Here is a 20,718-nt window from a genome sequence, read left to right as displayed (position 1 = left end):
AAACCATAAACAAGACCAAAAGACAACCCTCGGAATGGGAGAAAATATTTGCAAATGAAGCAACTGACAAAGGATTAATTTCCAAAATTTACAAGCAGCTCATGCAGCTCAATAACAAAAAAACAAACAACCCAATCCAAAAATGGGCAGAAGACCTAAACAGACATTTCTCCAAAGAAGATATAGAGACTGCCAACAAACACATGAAAGAATGCTCAACAGCATTAATCATTAGAGAAATGCAAATCAAAACTACAATGAGATATCATCTCACACCAGTCAGAATGGCCATCATCAAAAAATCTAGAAACAATAAATGCTGGAGAGGGTGTGGAGAAAAGGGAACACTCTTGCACTGCTGGTGGGAATGTGAATTGGTACAGCCACTATGGAGAACAGTATGGAGGTTCCTTAAAAAACTACAAATAGAACTACCATATGACCCAGCAATCCCACTACTGGGCATATACCCTGAGAAAACCAAAATTCAAAAAGAGTCATGTACCAAAATGTTCATTGCAGCTCTATTTACAATAGCCCGGAGATGGAAACAACCTAAGTGCCCATCATCGGATGAATGGATAAAGAAGATGTGGCACATATATACAATGGAATATTACTCAGCCATAAAAAGAAACGAAATTGAGCTATTTGTAATGAGGTGGATAGACCTAGAGTCTGTCATACAGAGTGAAGTAAGTCAGAAAGAAAAAGACAAATACCGTATGCTAACACATATATATGGAATTTAAGAAAAAAATGTCATGAAGAACCTAGGGGTAAAGCAGGAATAAAGACGCAGACCTCTTAGAGAACAGACTTGAGGTTATGGGGAGGGGGAAGGGTGAGCTGTGACAGGGCGAGAGAGAGTCATGGGCATATACACAGTAACAAACGCAGTAAGGTAGATAGCTAGTGGGAAGCAGCCGCATGGCACAGGGATATTGGCTCGGTGCATTGTGACAGCCTGGAGGGGTGGGATGGGGAGGGTGGGAGGGAGGCAGACGCAACAGGGAAGACATATGGGAACATATGTTTATGTATGACTGATTCACTTTGTTAAAAGCAGAAACTAACACACCATTGTAAAGCAATTATACCCCAATAAAGATGTTAAAAAAAAAAAAAAAAAAAAAAGAGTCATGTTCCAAAATGTTCATTGCAGCTCTATTTACAATAGCCCAGAGATGGAAACAACCTATGTGCCCATCATCAGATGAATGGATAAAGATGTGGCACATATACACAATAGAATATTACTCAGCCATAAAAAGAAATGAAATTGAGCTGTTTGTAATGAAGTGGATAGACCTAGAGTCTGTCATACAGAGTGAAGTAAGTCAGAAAGAGAAAGACAAATACCGTATGCTAACACATATATATGGAATTTAAGGAAAAAAAAGGTCATGAAGAACGTAGGGGTAAGACAGGAATAAAGACACAGACCTACTAGAGAATGGACTTGAGGATATGGGGAGGGGGAAGGGTAAGCTGTGACAAAGCGAGAGAGAGGCATGGACATATATACACTACCAAACGTAAGGTAGATAGCTAGCAGGAGGCAGCTGCATAGCACAGGGAGATCAGCTCCGTGCTTTGTGATCGCCTGGAGGGGTGGGATAGGGAGGGTGGGAGGGAGGGAGACGCAAGAGGGAAGAGATATGGGAACATATGTATATGTATAACTGATTCACTTTGTTATAAAGCAGAAACTAACACACCATTGTAAAGCAATTATACCCCAATAAAGATGTTAGAAAAAGAAAAAAAATAAAATAACAATATTTCCATTACAACATAAAGACAAGATTCTGGGGTATTATAAGTAAGCTGCCCAAGATCACAGAACAGTTCGTGGCAAATCTATCATTTGGCTTTAACCTGAGGAGAAGATCCCATAACCTACTTATCCCTACAAATTCGTGCTTCTACTAAGCTCAGGCTTTCCCCTGGGCTCAATATTACACTTCTACTATCTTAAGCTATAATTCCTGAAAAACAGGTCTGAGTGACTGACAGCAAATAACAGTTCCCCAAAAAACTTCCCTGAAAGCTGAACAAATATGTCATCAATGTCACGATGTGTGATTCCTGAGCTGAAGCACACTTACTAGTCTCTCTCCCTCCCATTTATCTATCCTGTCTATCTCTTTTCATAATTATGGAGCTATGAGGAGGCGGGAAAAGCTATTAAAATATGCATGTATTAATGACAAAAATTAACGAAACACTGCAGAAATGATTTACACAACAATCTAAAATAAAAATATTAATGGCAAAGATGACCCAAGATCAAATAATTTTTCAAATAATTACACCAAAATTAGCTTATTCAAAAGACTTAAATACAGGAAAAATAAAGTTCCACAATTTAGTCAAATTGTAAGTGCAACTTATTTCTTAAATGCTTTTCTGACTTAAAAATATTCCATTCTGGGGTATTTTCTACCTTTTTTCCAAGTACATATTTTGTAAACATTATTCAGATCATTTATCTATATACATGTACAATTTCATGTTAAGAGATTTATCGTAAAAATTCTACTTATTAAACTCTTCAAGTGGTGGCATAATTTTTCATTGATTAGACAGATCCTAACTTCTTAAGCACCCACTTATTGCTGGACATTTGAGTTGTTTCCACATTTTAAGAAACCGTTAGAAACCTCTTTGTGCCCTCTTTTTTGACATTTCAGATTTTCTTTCTAGCAGTTTCTTCAGAAGTAAAATCACTTGAGTAGAGAACAGGGATTAGCGAACTAAAGGGGGATCAAATTAGTCAAGCTTCTGTAAGTAAAGATTTATTGGAACACAGCCACACCAATTCATTCATATATTGTCTACGGCTACTTCAGCTACAAGGGCAGAGCTGAATAGTTGTGACAGAGACCCAATGACCCTCAAAGCCCGAAGTATTTAAAGTATAAAAATGTCACCTGTCATAATACCACCCATTAATAACCATTAATTTTTTTATTCATTTCAATATTTATGTACCTATAATACCTTTTATATATAAAAAATGGGTTCATGCATGACAGTATTATAATCTGAATTTATTTCATGCCACTCAGTATTCTTCAAAAGCATAATTCTAATGGCTGCATGAAATACTCATAATATGGGTATATTTTAACCATTCATTTGCTGGATATTTAAGTTGTTCCCAATTTTTCACCATAGTACTGTGAGAAACAGTCATATATGTAAGTCTTGTACATTTCTCAAATTAAAATTTTTTTCTTAAAAAAAAAATACATTTACTGGATCAATGACTATAAACGTTTTAAAAAGTCACATTTATTTTTTTCCAGAAAGGCTATACCACTACATACAGTAAAGCATCTTATAAGAACTGAACTGTCGCATTACAAAGGATCTACTAATTCTGTAAATAAATCTGATATATATATATTTTTTAAATGAGCATTTCCTTAGTTATTAGGTTGCCTGAACAGTTTTCATGTTTGTCAGCACCCTGAAATTGTTCTTTTGTGGAAATTCTCTTCACGTCCTTTGCCAATTTATGTCCTGGACCATAGGTTTCTGTTTGCAGCTTTTATTTCGTTGGTAAGGTTTTGTTAATTATTTTTTATATGCATATTCAATCTGTCCCAATTCTGTTTTTCATTGTTTCTTATATACCATTTAAAATTAATATACTGCAATAAGATCTCCAGATAATTTTTTTAATTAATTTTAGTCTTAAAATATTTATTTTAGACATAAAAATTTGTGATTACATGAAACATTAACCTACTTACCTACACAGTATAATCTTAGGAAGATTACAACTTCTTTGGTTTCCCCCCTTGGATACAAAAAATTCAAATGAATCAATAAAAACCCCAAATTATGGCCAGCCCATATTGAAAGGGTACTTTTTTTCATCTTAGAGAGAGAGACTTTCTATTTTAACTTTGGCCACCTGGTTTAAAGCAGTTATTATTTTTTTCCAAAATAAAAAGCTACAGAAATATCAATCAAAAGGAGAAAGGCTCTAGAAGTTTGGGTAAGGAAGCTTGAGAAGTAAAGCTATTTTTTTCATTTATTTAGAAGAGATAACAGGTAAGAGAAAGAGCCCTGAACTAGAAATCAGGATACTCAGGTTCCAGTTCTGCCTTTGTTCAAATGACCTCTTCTGGCTTTATTTATCACTGAACCATGTAAACTGGAAAATCTCTAATGTCCAAAAAAACTCATAAAATTCTCATTCTAAAATCAATTCATTTAATATAAAATAATAAAATTCAAACATTTCCATAGATGAAAAATCTTCCATAGATGAAAAATCTTCTCTCTCAATTTTTCATCTCTTCCATAGATGAAAAATCTTCTCTCTCAATTCTTTACTTCATCATGCCCTTGTCCTGATATCATCACTTTCTATTCCTCATGAATTTTGAAGTAGTTACAATACTTAAAAGATTGATGGGATGAGAATGAGACTTAAAAGCACTTACACCAGTGCTTCTCAGACTGAGGTTCCTGGGAACACACAGGGGGTGCCCTCCTAAGAGAAGCAGCACTCCTTTCTGGAGTGATTTTTAAGAACCTCATTTTTTCATTAAAGCAATAAAGAAATCTTGGAAAAGAAAGAAAACTGACATGACTTTTTATGATAATACTCTTAATTTTTTCACACCTGTCATATTGGGCTACATCTCAGATCCTTCATGAGTTTATTCTTATCAGCAACTAAGCAATGGGAAAGTTTGAGAAGCACTGCAGATTTTAATTAACAACTATGATTAACAGCTACTGTATCTCTTAATTACAGCTTATTAGTCTCTTTGTTCAGAAGAGCCTGCTTATGTTCTCACATGTAAAATAGGCTGTAATGAGGATTCCCTGAGAGTATCTATGAGAGAAGTAGTGATGTCATGAAATTTAAACATCCTATATTTGAAAGTGATTCTGGATAACCACTTTGCCTTGTACATAATTTATTTATATCAAAAAAATTATAGACATATTCTTTATATAGTGCCTCAGGTTCCTTATCTGCAAAAGTGATAAAACCTACCTAATGAGACCAACATATAAGGTGTTTGGCACAAAGTAATGATTGATAAACAGTAGCCACTTATTTTATACCTGCCACCTGATTTTTCTTGTGAAATGGACATTTATTATATTCTGATATTTAAGGTGCCGTTTTCAACACTGTAGTTTTCAGGACAAAATATCCAAATATATATACTTAGATGACCTTTACTATTTTTTACCCTTGATTTTACCTTGAAAGCCAAGATTCAATAATTATATCATTTTAGAGCAACTTAACAAGTATATATATAAAAATTATCCCTAAAATTAAAAAGTAACACTGGATTAATGCTTTTAATTCCTTAGAAAGTACTAACCTGTTTTCTGAACTAGATGTAGAAGTGCTAGATGATGACAATGTATGAGAATTTGACATGCGTGAAACAAACTTCTGGATGGTGTTACGAGATGGAGCTTTGATCCTTGAGCTACGCCTACTGTGATATTTCTGGAACAAACTCTCAACCTAACATTGAAAAAAGACAGTAACAATGACATTTGTGCCATAATATACATATGAAGAGTTCTAGAGATTGAATTATTTGCCTTTTATTTTCTAAGTTTTTCACAAAGCCAATTTAAGGGCTTCAAAAATAAGAATACATATAGCTTACTAAGGATAGTATTTTTACAGCAGGTCAGTGTTTACTTTTTTTTAGTCTAGAAGAAAAAACTAATTAGTCAATAGACTATAAGAGAACTATTTACAAACATCAAGTAATCCTTACATACCTTCACACCTTTAAAATGACCACTGTCTATTTAAATTTAAAGCTCATGGAAAAATGTCAGGAATATCATAAAAATCTGTTGACAATTTTACTATAAAGCATTTATTTAAAAATTACCTCAAAATTCTTTAAAGTTTTCCTCCATAACATTGGGTCTGAAGGTTCTAGCTGAAACACTCGGAGCATAACAAATAGTAGATGAATACAAAATGTTCCACGCCCACAGCTGCAGTTCTAAAGAGTTTAAAAAAAACACAAACACAGTTTAATAAATCTGTGTTCTATTAGAACTCCTAAGTTGATCACTTTTAAATATTTCCAAGTTTATTATACTAAACTTTCTATAATTTTCTTCATTATCCTTATATAATAAGATATATAAGGATACGCAAGAAAAGGCTACAGCTATCTCCATGAATTAATCTCTTATTTTTGGTTTCTTAAAAAGACCAAATTTGTATTCTGAAGTATATTAAATCATAGTAAAACCCTTCATAAACACATTAAGTAAAAGTGTTTATTAGTTCCCAAAATATAATTTGAATTCTCTTTAGTTTACTAAAGAGAATTACACAACTGATCTAAATTTAAGAATGTTACAGTGCATAGAGTTAGTACCACATCCTAATAAAAAGTAAAATGGTGACAATTCCTACCTGAGGCCCAATAAACACCCGGTATTTATTGTCTGGGCTGTCTCCTCCAATCAGGAAGGAGTTGGGCCCTATTTGCTGCAGTAAGTACAGCCTGGCCCGCATCACTTTGTTTACACGGCGGTTTGTTTCCTCAGGGCTGTATGGTGAGAAGCCATCTGGTGAAGGGGCTCTTCGAGGTGGTGTGATTCTCCCGCTCTGAAACTTCACAACATTTAAAAGTTAGGGGACTCCCCTGGTGGCACAGTGGTTAAGAATCCACCTGCCAATGCAGGGGACACGGGTTCGAGCCCTGGTCCGGGAAGATCCCACATGCCGCAGAGCAACTAAGCCCGTGCACCACAACTACTGAGCCTGAGCTCTAGAGCTCGCGAGCCACAACTACTGAGCCCACGTGCCACAACTACTGAAGCCAACACGCCTAGAGCCTGTGCTCCGCAATGAGAGAAGCCACCACAATGAGAGGCCTGCGCACCACAAAGAAGAGTAACTCCCGCTGGCCGCAACTAGAGAAAACCCACACACAGCAACAAAGACCCAATGCGGCCAAAAATAAAATAAATAAATTTTTTAAAAAATTAAGAAATGCTTTAAAAAAACAAAAATTAGCTAAATTGCTCACTTCTCCATTAGAAAAAAGCTACCTAAAAAAGGTCATAGCCGACACCATTCTCATATTCTGAAAAAATGCCTATATAATATGATGGGACAAAATGTATTTTGCAAATGCATTTGTTTGATATACTCATTACGAGTAAACTTCTAAAATCTGTCATCCCTGTAACTAATAATAAATCTTTGGCCTAGAGAGACAACCATGTGGTAATTTTACGAATTACTATGTAAGTACTTGACTTCTTTGAAAAGTATTATGTAAATCAAAATAAAAAGCACAGAAAATTCGCCTTATAAGCAGGTAAAATGATTTGTTTCTAGTGATAAAAATTAAGCATCCAATTTCCTGGTTTCCACTTAAGGGATTACTAAATGCTCTTTTGTGACTGGTAATTTACAAACAGCTCCATGGAATTCCCCCCATGGTACACTCTGTAGAGAACTAGTGGCAAGTGACTCTTCCCAGATTAAGACATCTCACTGGAGGCTGATAAAAACTCTCCTGTGGTGAGGGTGATATATGTCGCTCTCACTCCACTTCACTGATTCCCCTAGAACTTGGTCTTTCCATCAGTGCCCACTGGAAATTCTAGTTCTTTTTGATGCCTAACTAAATAGTTAAAAGGTAATAAAAGTTGGCGAGAAAACGAAGCAATTGGAAGCCTCATACAGTGCTGGCGGGAATGTAAAATGGTGTAGCTGCTTTGTGAAACATATGATCTAGCAATCCCACTCCTAGGTATATACCCAAGAAAAATGAAAAGATATGTCCACACAAAACTGTGTACAGAAATGTTCACAGTAGCATTATTCATAATAGCCAGAAGTGGAAACAAAATGCCCATCAACTGATAAGTGAATAAACAAAATATGTATATCCATACAATAGAATATTATTCTACAATTAAAAATGAATGGAGTTATACCACGGATGAACCTTGAAAACATGATGCGAACTGCAAAAAACCAGTCACAAAAGACCATACATATTATATGATTCCATTTATATAAAATGTCCAGAATAGGCAAATTATATATAGTCAGAAAGTAGATTAGTGGTTGCCTAGGGCTGGGGAGAGACTGCTAATTAGCCTGGGGTTCCCTGTTGGGGTGGTGAAAGTGTTTTAAAATTTATTGTAGTGATGGCTACAACTATGTAAATATACCAAAACTCAATGAACAGTACAATTTAAACAGGTGAATTGTACATTATATGAATTATATCTTAATAAAACCATTATTTTTTAACAGGCAATTACTAAAAAGTAAAACAAAACCAAAAACAAGTACACATGCATCTGCTATTGGACTTGCTAAGTATTCAGACTATGGATATGCTCAAAGATGTGCAAAATGATGTATGCATAAAAAATATTTTCGCACCATTGTTTTTAGTAATGGAAGTTAAGAAGGAATATAAATGTCCATTAGGATGTAGTTCACCAAATAAGCCATGATTTATCCCGATAATGAAATGTTAGGTAGCTGTTATAAAGAATGAGGAAGTAACTTTGTCTAGCACATATCCCAAAACAGGTGTAGGGGGAGGGGAGACACAATTCTGTATTTACTTGTGGTAGACTTTTACTTCGAATGGCCCCCATGAACGACACCTCCCAGTATTTACACCCTTCTGTAGTCCTCTACCACGTGGATTCTGGATTTGGGCATGTAACCGGCTTTGGGTAATAAGGCATTAGTAAACATGATGCAAGTGGTGGCTTGATAAGAGCTTCCACGCTGAGATTTGCCCTCTTGAATCATATATTTTTTTTTTTTGGACTTAGAAATTTATTGTCTCATAGTTCCAGAGGCTTGAAGTCCAAGATCAAGGTGCTGGCAGGGTTGGTTCCTTCTGAGGGCTGTGAGAGAGAATCTGTTCCTTGTGCTCTCCTAGCTTGAAACACTCGTTGCAACCCAATTTCCATACTGTAAGAAAGAGATGCCAACAGCCCCCAACTGTTCGAGGTGAAGCACCAGATATGTGAGTGAAGAAGCAGTCTTGGATATTCCAGCTTCTGCAGATGCCATGGGGAGCAGACATAAGCCACTCCTGCTGAGCCCTGCCCAATTTGTAGATTCTTGAGCTAATAAGATCCTGTTTTGAGCAGCTAATTTAAAGGTGTGTCCACATAAAGCCAATAAATACTATTGAGAATTTTGGGCTTTACTGTAAAAATTTTTACTTAAAATTTACTTTTTGAAGTATTTATATGCTTTAACAACCTCGGATGTGAGGAAAACCAAATCTCCCATTGTGGTCACTATATCTCAGTCATTTTGCCATTCACTCATTTGTTCTTCAAGGTTAGAATGTTTAACTTGCTTTCTGCCAGTGGAAGTCTGTCTGTCTCTCTCAGAGGGGTTAGCACCTATCTTTTTATAAGTCTCTTTGATGTCTGGCTCAATACAGAAGACACCTACATTCTCATCTATGCTTCTGCATTCAATCTGCTGTGATAATGGTGTTTTGGTTAAAGTACATGAAGAAAATCTGGCCTCACACAGATACGTATTTGGAAAATCCTTTTCAAATAATGATGAATATTCTTCTTTGATACTACATCAAAGGAGTGGTTTCCTTAAAGGAGGCTGTAATGTGGAATCTGAAACCACATAAACAAACTTTTCCTACTGTTACATTAAATCTAGATGGTTTATTTTATATACTTGGAATGGATCATTTACTAAAGAATGATTTTGTTTCATCATTCACTGGTCATATGGAAAATTCTGGTTCACTAAGTTATGCAGATCTTCTAAAAGTTCATACATTTCATTGTGCAATATACAAAAAAAAAATCACATTTGATAATATCACTGGCCTATAGAAAAGTCTAAGTATTGGGAAGCTTTCAAGCTTACAGTGGTGGATATGAGTTTTCCAAAACTCTTAATTTTTGCTTGAAATCTCAAATTTTACCACTAGTGAAGAAACATATCAGTTGTTTTCCTTGAAGTGAGTCTTACTTAATTCTTCTTAAGGAAAATGTTTGCCAAATACCCAAGTGAAGAATACAGTTTCTACAGTCATAGCTTTAATTCAGGCAAATTCACCAGCAGTTTTACCCACCACTGTAAATGTTAATGCAGTAAAAGAGGCAAATAACATCTCAGTTTTATTACAAAATTAGTTTTGACCTAATGGATCCACAGGAAGCATCTCAGGGCAGGTTCCCCCAAGCAAGGGTCTGTGGGCCATACTTTGGGAATTGTTGCTCTAATAGACGGCTAGCCAATCTTTTCCGTGTTATAAATAAGTTTAAAGATTGTAGAAACTTAACATATTTGCTAAGTCATCAACTTACAGGCACCGGGGAAACTTTTTTCCTCCTTACTCCTGGAGATTCAGATTTCACTGTGCGGCCTGATGGGGAGCTGCCAGGGGAAGGACTGCGTCGGCCTTTGGGAGCTGAGGAAGCAGCGCTTGCGTGGCCCTCTCCTTGAGACTCAGCTGCCAAGGTATTAATTTCAGATCCATCTCCTTTAATAGGGATTGGTTTTACCACCTAAATTAAAATGCCAATATTTTTATTAGTTAAAAAATTAAAAAATAAGTGAATTTGAACATCAGACTAAGGCATGAGCTCAGTGAGTTTTTTATTATGCAGTATTATACAAATACAACAGACAATATATCAGCTTCTCTTTATTATTACTTTAAGCCATAAATGAAGACTATTTTTTACCCACACAGATTTTAGTCATTTAGGCTTTATCAACTAAATGTTGATAATACATAATACATTTTAAAATGCTGTCATACATGATTTTAGAAGATTTGGAATTAAGATCCTTAGATCCTACCTTAGAGATAAAACATCAAAATAAAATTGGAAAAATTGCTTTTCTTTTTTAAGTACAATGGAAATCTCTAATTAAAGGATTTTAGATACTAACATTAGAGGGCAGTGTTGCTTTAAGCATTACCTCTCCCACTCAACCAAAGGGATTAGTTCTTAGAACAGTTTAAGTTGCTTAATGAGAATAGTTTTAGCTATGTTTTGTTCAATTGTCTAGAAAGTATCAAGGCAAATAAAACCACTGCATATAAAATGAAGAAGGAAAAAAAAGCTTACAAGAGGATTTATTTATGCTTAATTTTTCATTTCCTCCTATGCTTTCTTCCTTATTAGCAGGTAACCCACAGTCACTCACCACAGGGCCTCTCCTGTTTCTCCTTTCCAGCCATTCGTGCTTCCAGGCTGGCATACAGGTTGCCTTCAGTTTCTCCCTGATCATTCGTTCTTCTGGGCGATCGTCCATCTTGTGCAACCCCTTGAGAGTTTCTTTATTCTCCATCTCACGACTAAAATGGAAGGAGAATGAGATTTATATATGAAAAAAAATTTCCAAGAACAATACGGTTCTATTTCATACTTTCAATGGACATGTAACTAAAAAGATAACTGCTAAAACCCCTAAATGATTTAAGCAAGATATGAAAATATCATTGTGAATCACATTATATTGTTGAAATTATAACATGGATAGTGTTGAATGTTGCCTGATAACATGAGTTCAATAATATTAGCCTTTAAAAAGAAAGGTTCTGGACTTCCCTGGTGGCGCAGTGGTTAAGAATCCACCTGCCAATGCAGGGGACACGGGTTCGAGCCCTGGTCTGGGAAGATCCCACATGCCGCAGAGCAACTAATCCCGTGCGCCACAACTACTGAGCCTGCACTCTAGAGCCCGCGAGCCACAACTACTGAGCCTGCATGCTACAACTACTGAAGCCCGTGTGCCTACAGCCCGTGCTCTGCAACAAGCACCACAATGAGAAGCCCACGCACCACAACGAAGAGTAGCCCCCGCTCACCACAACTAGAGAAAGCCTGCACACAGCAATGAAGACCCAACACAGCCATAAATAAATAAATAAATTTATTTAAAAAAAAAAAAAGAAAGGTTCTATTTAGAAGGTGCAGGCTTACTAGTAATATTACTGCAGACCTTTGTTTCTAGGTAGTTAATAAAAAGCATCCTAAGACATTAAGCATTGCATTAACAAATACATTCATGAAAACTGCACTGTTTCTAATTACACCATTCTAACATACTCAAGTATATAACAGACAAATATTTAGAAGAGTATTTTACTACTATTTATCCCAGGAATTCCAACAATTTAAGTCAATATAGATAAAATCTGGTGGATATGCTCATTTGCTGAAATCAGCTAAATATTTAATAAGCTAGGTGAAACCTAACCACATCTTCTGTGATCCCACAATATTTTTTCAACACCTCAATGATTAAATTTGTTTTCTCAGAACATGATATAGTACTTGGGGTACTCCATATATAAATAGTAAAAATTACCTGGTACAAACATTTTGACCTTTACTCCATAATATATTGTGGAGTCACCATAATAAAATAACCTGCAGGCTGGTAACTTTTGAGAACTATTTCTACAAAGCCTAATAGGTAAAGCATCCACTAACTTCAAAATACACTCATATCCATACATGGATATATGGAACACACAATATATATACAGCCATGGGTTTTAAAACTGGTTCATAAGGAAAGAGTTAAAGCAACTGCATTCTGGGAGAAGTAACAATTTTAAAAATACTAAGCTAACTTCAGTAACTATTTTGGAAATTCTGTAGAGCTACAGAATAGTTATTTCTTTACACTGATAGGAAAAGGAAATACTCAAGGAAATACCAGAGATGATAACTGCAAGCTTACCAAAAAGTCAAATTTAAACTCCTCTAGGAATTTTCCAGCTAATCATAACTATAAAGCAGCAGTATTTGCAAAGAACCAGAAAAAAAAAACAACCCAAAGAACAAGACAAAAAAACCCTACTTAAAACTAAATATGCACTAGAAAGGAAATAACAGTTAACTGGTTTTACTTAAGCATCAACACTGTGAGAGGAGTGAAAACCAGTATGTTAAATACCTCTGTGCCAGAGACTGGCCTAGATATTTTTAAGTAATGCAAAGAACACTAACATTTGAAACCTGCAAAGGGGCATTAAGACCGTATAGTAAAATATTTCCACCACACAGGTACAAAAACTGTCACTAAGAAAGAGGCAATGTGGGAGGGAGGGAGGGAAGGAGGGAGGGAAGAAGGAAGGGAGGGAAGGAGGGAGGAAGTTGATTTTATTATTTACTTAAATAATAAAACACTTAAGTGTTTGGCTGTTATTCCTTCCCTAAATATATCATGAAGTGTAAATGTTAGGGGTGGTCAGAGGAATAGGGAGGGACGAGAGGCTAAGGAAGGGAGGGAGGAAAGGGAAGGGGGAAAGTAAGGGAGAGGGAAAGAGGGCGGGGAGGGTAGAGACAGAGCAATACTCTCTCAAAAATTCATCCTGCTCAGTCAGTACTTACCCAGGGAAGCTCAGATTTATAGGCAATCAAATTCATGGGCTGACTGCATACTACAAATTCACTTACAACTCTGGTTTGAAAAGCACTTTCCCCCCTGTAACAATGTTGCAAGGCATGGCTTAGGTTCCCAGGCTAGTAAGTCCCGTTGCAGAACTGCAGTGCATTTTTACACCAGATGGTGCAGCACTCCCTGACAAAGATGCTTATCTTCCCCTGGTCCTAGATGTCTCTCCTCCCCCAAATTTGTTTTATGAGCATCTCTTCTCAATTCTGTATTTTCAGTGTCTTTTCCCTAGTACCCGCTCAAACACACAGAGAACTCTCCTTATCTAAACAAATCTTCCTGGATGATGTGGCTTCCTTAAAGTCAGTATGATTTTCCTCTTTCCTTTCCACTTGTTTTCAAAATACTATCATCTTTCCAACCAATTTCTTATTATAAATAATAGAGGATAAACATACTAGTAGCTCAACTTCTGCACACATCTAAGATTATTTCTTTAGAATAAATGCCCTGAAGTGGAACTGCTGGGTCCAAATGTACACAAAATTAAGACTTCAGGTAATACTGACAAATTATTTTCAAGAAAACAGATCTTCCATTCAAAACACCCAGGCCAAGTTGCCAACTTAGTTGGTCTGAACTAGCAACAGCTTCTTCACTTTGAATCTTACTCCAATCCAGGCTTCACAGAGCAGCCAAGGTCACCTCCCCCATTAAAACCCTCCGGTGGCTTCCCCCTGGGCTTAGACTAAAATCCAGAATGTTATGGCCTGTGAGGCCCTGCATCATCCAGTCTTACCTCAACTGAAGTCACCCGGACCGCCCACCCCCTTCTGTTGTTTCTTTCACTGCCTGGCTCCAACATCTTTCCTGCTCGGGTTTTTTGCACAGGCTGTTTCTTACTTGTCTACTTTTTACCTTGTTCATTTCTACCCACTCTTTGGCTTTTCTTCAACTCCTTACAGACCTTCCCAATCTCAAATTAGGAATCTCGAGTTCCACTCTTTCACAGCTCTGTACTTTTGCTTTAAAGTGCTCATTGCAATTTGCAAACCTATAAACCACCGCCCCCCCCAAAATGTAAGCTCCACAAAGGGAGGGCACAGTGAGTGTTTCATCCATGGCTACACAACCAACATCTAACAATGTCTGGCTTACAGTAGGTATTAAAATAAATATTAAATGATCATTTACTAACATCTTTGGCAGCTGTAAGGATCTTCCTAGTTTTAAAATTTAATGATTACTCATGTTAATCTTTTTACAGTTCTGTATTTAATTAAGACTCAGTTTGTAATTTAGATCTTATTCAGTAGAACAATTTTTATTGTTCCTAAATTGATCTGCAAATATAAACCTAAGTGTTTTTTCTAATGTCTTCATAAGTAATAACTATATATCATTAATTCTAAAATGTGTATTTTTTCACATTAAAAAAAAAAATTTACCCCGCCTAAGGAAGGCAGCTAGGACCCTCAGCGTGTCCTCCTGGAGCCCCGGCTCTTCCAAGCCTGCCATGGGGGCACCTGGTCCCTGGCCCCATTGCCATCTCCAATAAACTTGTATAAACTTTCCTTTCTTAGTTCAACTTTCCCATGCCTGTGCCTCACATTTTAATATCTCTGAAATCTGAATGCCTCTTAGAATCAAATGCTGTTATAATTTAATGGACAGGGTTTTAAAAATTTCTTCATGGTATAGAAAATAATGGTACAATTTATAACCAATGGAATCTCAGATTCAATGAAATATACAGTAAATTCTATTCTACATGCCAGAAAAAAAAAAATCATACCTACTTAGCTTCATTTATCTCTGAAAAGAAAACCAAACTGGGAAGAAAAACAAGTTTTTCTTACATACTTACCGTTTTGTTATAACCTTAACATATAGTCTTCACAGATCAGACATAAACAGGGTTTTTATTTTTACCAGCTATGTGTGTATGTCTACATGTATATAGCAGTGATTAGGCATCTTATCCAATTAATATCATAGCTATAGCAGGAAAGTTGTTTGTTTTTTTTTTTAAACACAGACTAATCTAAACAGATAGTTGTAAAATCACTGTGAGATTAGAGGGCCTCTAATCCATTTTGGTTAAACATGAATAAGAGAGTTATTCTTGCCCTATCTATTACCTAGAACCATACTTCTTATTTTAACTAAAATAGTAGCTTGTGTATTTCTGACTTTTTAGCAAAACAAACATATATATTTTGAGAAACTACTTTGAAGACCTAATAAAATTTTATTCAGATAACTATGAGAAACTTAACATTGTTACAGATTAAGCTTTATCCTCCTTTCCTATTTATTTAGAAAACATGAGGTTTCTTGCATTTTTTGGTTTCTAAACATTCCTCAGAATGAATCTGTGATTGACCTAGAGCTTCAAAAAACCTTTTTCCCCTGAGGTTAGGTTGCTAGTTTAGACTCCTCCTAGACCTACAGAATTTACCTGCTATAAAACGAGATGCTTCAATGGCCCCTTCTCAGTGAAGCCACTCAGTCCTGCCTTTATCTGACCCACTGTGGTACCAGCCATTGTTGATGAGACTGCCACTCTTGTAGCTCTCCCCCACCTGTTTTCTAGGAGATGATTTTTCCCTAGTTCTGTTTCTAACACTCTGACTAGCCTCACTGGTATCATATACTAGACCCTCTTCCTGGAACCCCTTAAATGCCAGCCACTGCCCTCTTCTCACAGCACTAAAATACTCTCTTCTTAAGCACACCAAGATATTTCACATCTCTCTGTCTTTGCAGATGATTTATATCCTGAAAGGAATACGCCTTTTGTCATCTCATATGCCTTCAGTAAAGAATTTCCTACCGCCATTCTACAGCAGTTAGCCATTCCCTCCCCGTATGCTAGTATTAATTATCATACAGCATAAACTCAAGTATTTGTTTAAATATCTGCTTCCCTCACCACACTGGGAGCTCTTCTGGGACAGGTTGCCACATCTTATTCATTCTTCTATCATCAGTGCCAAATGTCCTGGACAGGCCACAAAAGGCACCCTACAAGAAGCCAGAGGGCCTATCCAGCCATAGCCAATTCCTCTTCCCAGGGTGGTGTCTGACACCCGGGGCACCATGCTTTATATATTTGAACCCATCCTGAAGTCCACAGCTGGCTGGTGTAAGAATGTGCCCTGATCCAAACACCCTCTACACTGGATGGTGCTATACATCTTCACCAGACCTTCTCTCTATGGGAGTTTGAGTACAAGATACATGGAGAGTGTTATGGCAGGAAGAATGGCATCAAAATAGAGAAAAAGAGCAAAGTAGTAAATAGGATCAATGAGACAGAAATAAGGCAGAAGAGAGAAATTAGTCAGAAGGAAGATGTAGTTAGCAACAGGGAGAAGGGAATAAGCAATAAACCTAAGAGTTGTACCTGGGTCCCTGTCCATGATGCCAGCCAGCCGGAGCTACTTTTACACATACCTCCCCACGTGGTGAATCACCATGTTCTCCAGAGGCCACACGTATGTGCAGAAACTTCACGGGTCCTTTATTTTGCACTGAAATAAACCCTAACATGTCTCTCTTCCCTGCAACCCCGAAGAGCCGGATGAAAACACTAACTCAGCACATTCCCTGGCACACAGAGGACATTCGATAAACACTGAAAAACAGAATCCTACAAGTTTACTATAATTTCTTTAAGGTATTTCTTAAATGGTTCATCTTTAGCATGAAAATATAATGTTAGTCAACAACTAGTGGTTGGAGAAGTAACTGCCAGACTTATGTCATAACAGAAAAAGTGAATGTTATGTGTCAGGCAAGGTGTTAGGTGCTTTACGACTATTAACTCATTTCATCTTCCCGACAACGCTATCAGGTCTTTACCATCTGAGGTCTGGAGAGGCTGGGTTACAAGCCCAGGGTCACACAGTTTTAAGTGGTAGGAACAGGCTTCAAACCCCACTCAATCTGACTTTGAAGCCTGTGCTCTTCACTGGTCTAGCAGGTCACTGTCAAATCTGATTTTGTCTTTACAGCGAGTCAGCATCAGATATCTAAGTTGATATCTACTTGATGAGGATTCAAAGAAGTTTAAACAAGTTTTTTAAATGGTAACTTTCGTTATAAGAATTAAAGAAGCACATTAATTTTATTCATTAGTAGAGTACGTCACTGTAATAGGAGTAACAAAGAGTATAATGATTATATGAAACCCTTCTGGAAATTAATGGGGTTTAACCTTAGTATACATAAAGATTTCCAGAACAGTTTAGATTATGGATAACTTTATTTAGGGAGAATCTCAATTCTCTCAGTGTCCAAGCAATCTCAAAGAACCCTGGAAAATGCACTGAATTATTTGGGACAGGCACAGTTCAGAGCCACCCAACTGAGGTCTGCTTGGGAAGTTATCTTAGCAGCAGGAATTCACATACTAAAACCCACAAGCTTTGTTACCAAGAGGAGAGAGAGCAAGGGAGGAACTATCTCCCAAAACAAAACTAGACCACTCTGGGACCCTTAAAATTTAAGTTGCCAGGCAAAAGGCAAGAGAAGGAATGACTTCGGAAAGGATGACGAGAATGTGGTGAAGCATGAAGGCTAACAACAGAGGCTAACCATCCCTTACCATCGACAGGGCACTGTGCTAACAGTGGGTCATCTCAGTCAATTCTCATGAGAGTGGGACTCTTAACTATCCCACTGGCAGATAAGAAAAAAAGCAGGGAGGTTATGTGTCCAAGGTGATAAAGTCTGTGAAAAATACTGGATTTAACTCAGATATGAATGATTTCCAGGGCAAAAGCAAACTTAGTATTTACAACTGCTTAAAATTCATACACCTAGATCTGAGGCCAAAAAATCTGTATCTCAGTGGTGGAACAACTCTGTTTTTCCTTAAGATAATTCCTCCAGAGATATATTGTCATTGGCAACTGCTGGCCTTTTCCCTCTTCTGAGCAAGAAGGATTAGATAAAATCATTGGTAAGGCCAACCCTTCCATCTTTATGTAATGCAACATTTACAACACGTCTAATTTTACATAAGAAATAATATATAAAAGTGGCTCACATTATGAAAATTAGTCCCCAGAAGATTTCATTCCAGGTTGTGCTCGGTAATGTTTGGCCCTAAGAACTAAAGATGGCACAACTCCTATTTATTTTTACCAAGAAACAGGCAACTACTTTTTTTTCCCTCAATACAGAGTAAATATCCTCTCTTTAGCACAACGAAGGACTGTTGATTTCTTAATATGGGTATGGCCATGGTATAATCAGTTTTATAATATGTTGAATCTCTATCAGAAATCTTCATCAGGGTGAGAAAAACTATTTCTAGTATTATGTGCAAACCTTCCTATTTAGTCCTTTGAAGGATACAGGCACAGAATTTCATCCTCAAAAAGCTCACGTTCTGGTTAACTACATCAAAAATTAAATAATATGGAGGTCAAATAACAAAGATGACAATATAGCTTACTATCAACAATGATTACCAGCAGCTTAATACCACCTTAGTTATTCTGATTGATTCATATTTATAAATTATTCTAAATTGTCTTGCACATACTAAAAATCAACTTACCTGATATCAAGGATTCCGTTCTATTAAAATATCACCCCATTTGAGTTTTAAGATTATAATTATTCTCCACTAAAAATTACAGAATTCTGAAAAGTAGAACATGGTATAGAATCGTGATAAGTATGTTTGAAATTAACCAAAATTAAACCAAAAAATTAGTGGATAATCATACTGCAAATACTCGCTCTCTAGCTGACCTAGGTCAGCCTAGACAAGGAAAGTGCAAGTTCTTTGAGGGCAGGTCCTTTCCCCTGGCATGTCCTGCAGCCACAAACAAAGCACCCAGAGCAACAGATGCCACGGACTTGATAAGCAACCAATGATTTGGAGTCAGAGCAGCTGGTTATCACTTCAAATCAACAAACATCTGGGAGGACTTCCCTGGTGGCGCAGTAGTTAAGAATCCACCTGCCAATGCAGAGGACGTGGGTTCAAGCCCTGGTCCGGGAAGATCCCACATGCCATGAAGCAACTAAGCCCGTGCGCCACAACTACTGAGCCTGCGCTCTAGAGCCTGCGAGCCACAGCTACTGAGCCCACGTGCCTAGAGCCCGTGCTCCACAACAGGAGAAGCCACCACAAGGAGAAGCCTGCACACCGCAATGAAGAGTAGCCCCCGCTCGCCACAACTAGAGAAAGCCCGTGGGCAGCAACGAAGACCCAACCCAGACAAAAAATAAATAAAATAAGTAAATTAAAAAAAAAAAAAACTCATCAGGAGGAAAAGATAATTCAGACAGCTCAAACATACAGCAAATTCAGGAGGGAAGTAGTTATGTAGAGACAATCAAGTATATGCAATGACTATTAAAATTGATAAGAAATTTAAAGAAAATTAAAGGAAATAAGATGAATCAAGTCAGTAATCAAGTTAGCTTAGTAAGGAAATGAACATCCTAGAAGATTTAGCAATTTGAAATAAAAAATATTATTTTTTAAAAAGTAGTCAAGGAGGAAAACCAGAGATGGTGAGGGCAGGTGTCTCTTCAAGTGAACACCCCTTATGTGTGGGCATAAAAGAAAACAAATCAGACTAAAGTGAAACCAACACGTCAGTTCTATAATGTCTTATGATTCAAGTTCAATGAAATTCACTGACTTGTCACAAATTATGAACTGAAATTTGATGGCAATATTTATGCAGACAAGTGAAAATTGTAAAAATAGAACTGGACAGAAATGAGTTTTGTGATTTTGTAAGATTCATCATGTCACAAAATATATGAATATCTTAGTGACAGAAAAACTGAATGCAGTTCTGTTACCACTGATAAAACAAATGGACTGAAAAGTTGCTAGGTGTCCCTGGAACGTTTATTAAACTAAATATTTTACAAAAATACTTTATTTACTCATCAAAGTAATCACTTCTGTAACAAAATTTCTAAGTACTACTATTCTTCTACCCATCTTCCTATGGGATAAGATTCACACTATTCTTTTCTTCTCACTCATGAACTCAAGAAAATCTACAGGTTTAATGTAAACTATTTTTTAAGAGTCATTGTTTACAGGGGGAGTTTAAAACCAATATGGTTGCATTTCTCATTTGTTCCTTTCCAATAAAAACCCATGAAAGCTTCAAATACTTTTTACTCTGTAAGCCTGTATTCTTTTAATATTCAGTGCTAAAAATTCCACTGTTTATTCCTTCCTTTGTTGTGTCCTTGATAACTGACGAAGAACCTTTAGAAACCTTTGGGGAAAAAATGGGACGTATGAACATCCTCTTCTTTAA

General features: G+C 36.7%; 1 protein-coding gene and 1 long non-coding RNA gene across 4 annotated transcripts in view; one reads left to right on the top strand and one right to left on the bottom strand.

The window, feature by feature from the left end:
• Window positions 1-20,718, bottom strand: part of MAP3K1 (mitogen-activated protein kinase kinase kinase 1) — an 82,485-nt gene that overhangs the window by 30,291 nt on the left and 31,476 nt on the right. For all 3 annotated transcript variants that reach the window (XM_019930029.3, XM_073802127.1, XM_033852876.2), the window contains 5 exons: window positions 11,207-11,357; window positions 10,357-10,557; window positions 6,437-6,637; window positions 5,898-6,014; window positions 5,367-5,515 (listed from right to left, as the gene is read on the bottom strand). In XM_019930029.3, the coding sequence (XP_019785588.1) occupies window positions 5,367-5,515; window positions 5,898-6,014; window positions 6,437-6,637; window positions 10,357-10,557; window positions 11,207-11,357 (819 nt within the window). The remainder of the gene's footprint in view (window positions 1-5,366; window positions 5,516-5,897; window positions 6,015-6,436; window positions 6,638-10,356; window positions 10,558-11,206; window positions 11,358-20,718) is intronic.
• Window positions 1-20,718, top strand: part of LOC109549121 (uncharacterized) — a 72,596-nt gene that overhangs the window by 48,542 nt on the left and 3,336 nt on the right. The window lies entirely within an intron of this gene.

The sequence above is a fragment of the Tursiops truncatus genome, chromosome 3 (assembly GCF_011762595.2).
Source record: "Tursiops truncatus isolate mTurTru1 chromosome 3, mTurTru1.mat.Y, whole genome shotgun sequence".
NCBI classification, from domain to species: domain Eukaryota; kingdom Metazoa; phylum Chordata; class Mammalia; order Artiodactyla; family Delphinidae; genus Tursiops; species Tursiops truncatus.
Note: the sequence above shows the minus strand (reverse complement) of the source record. Positions and strands in the feature narration are given on the sequence as shown.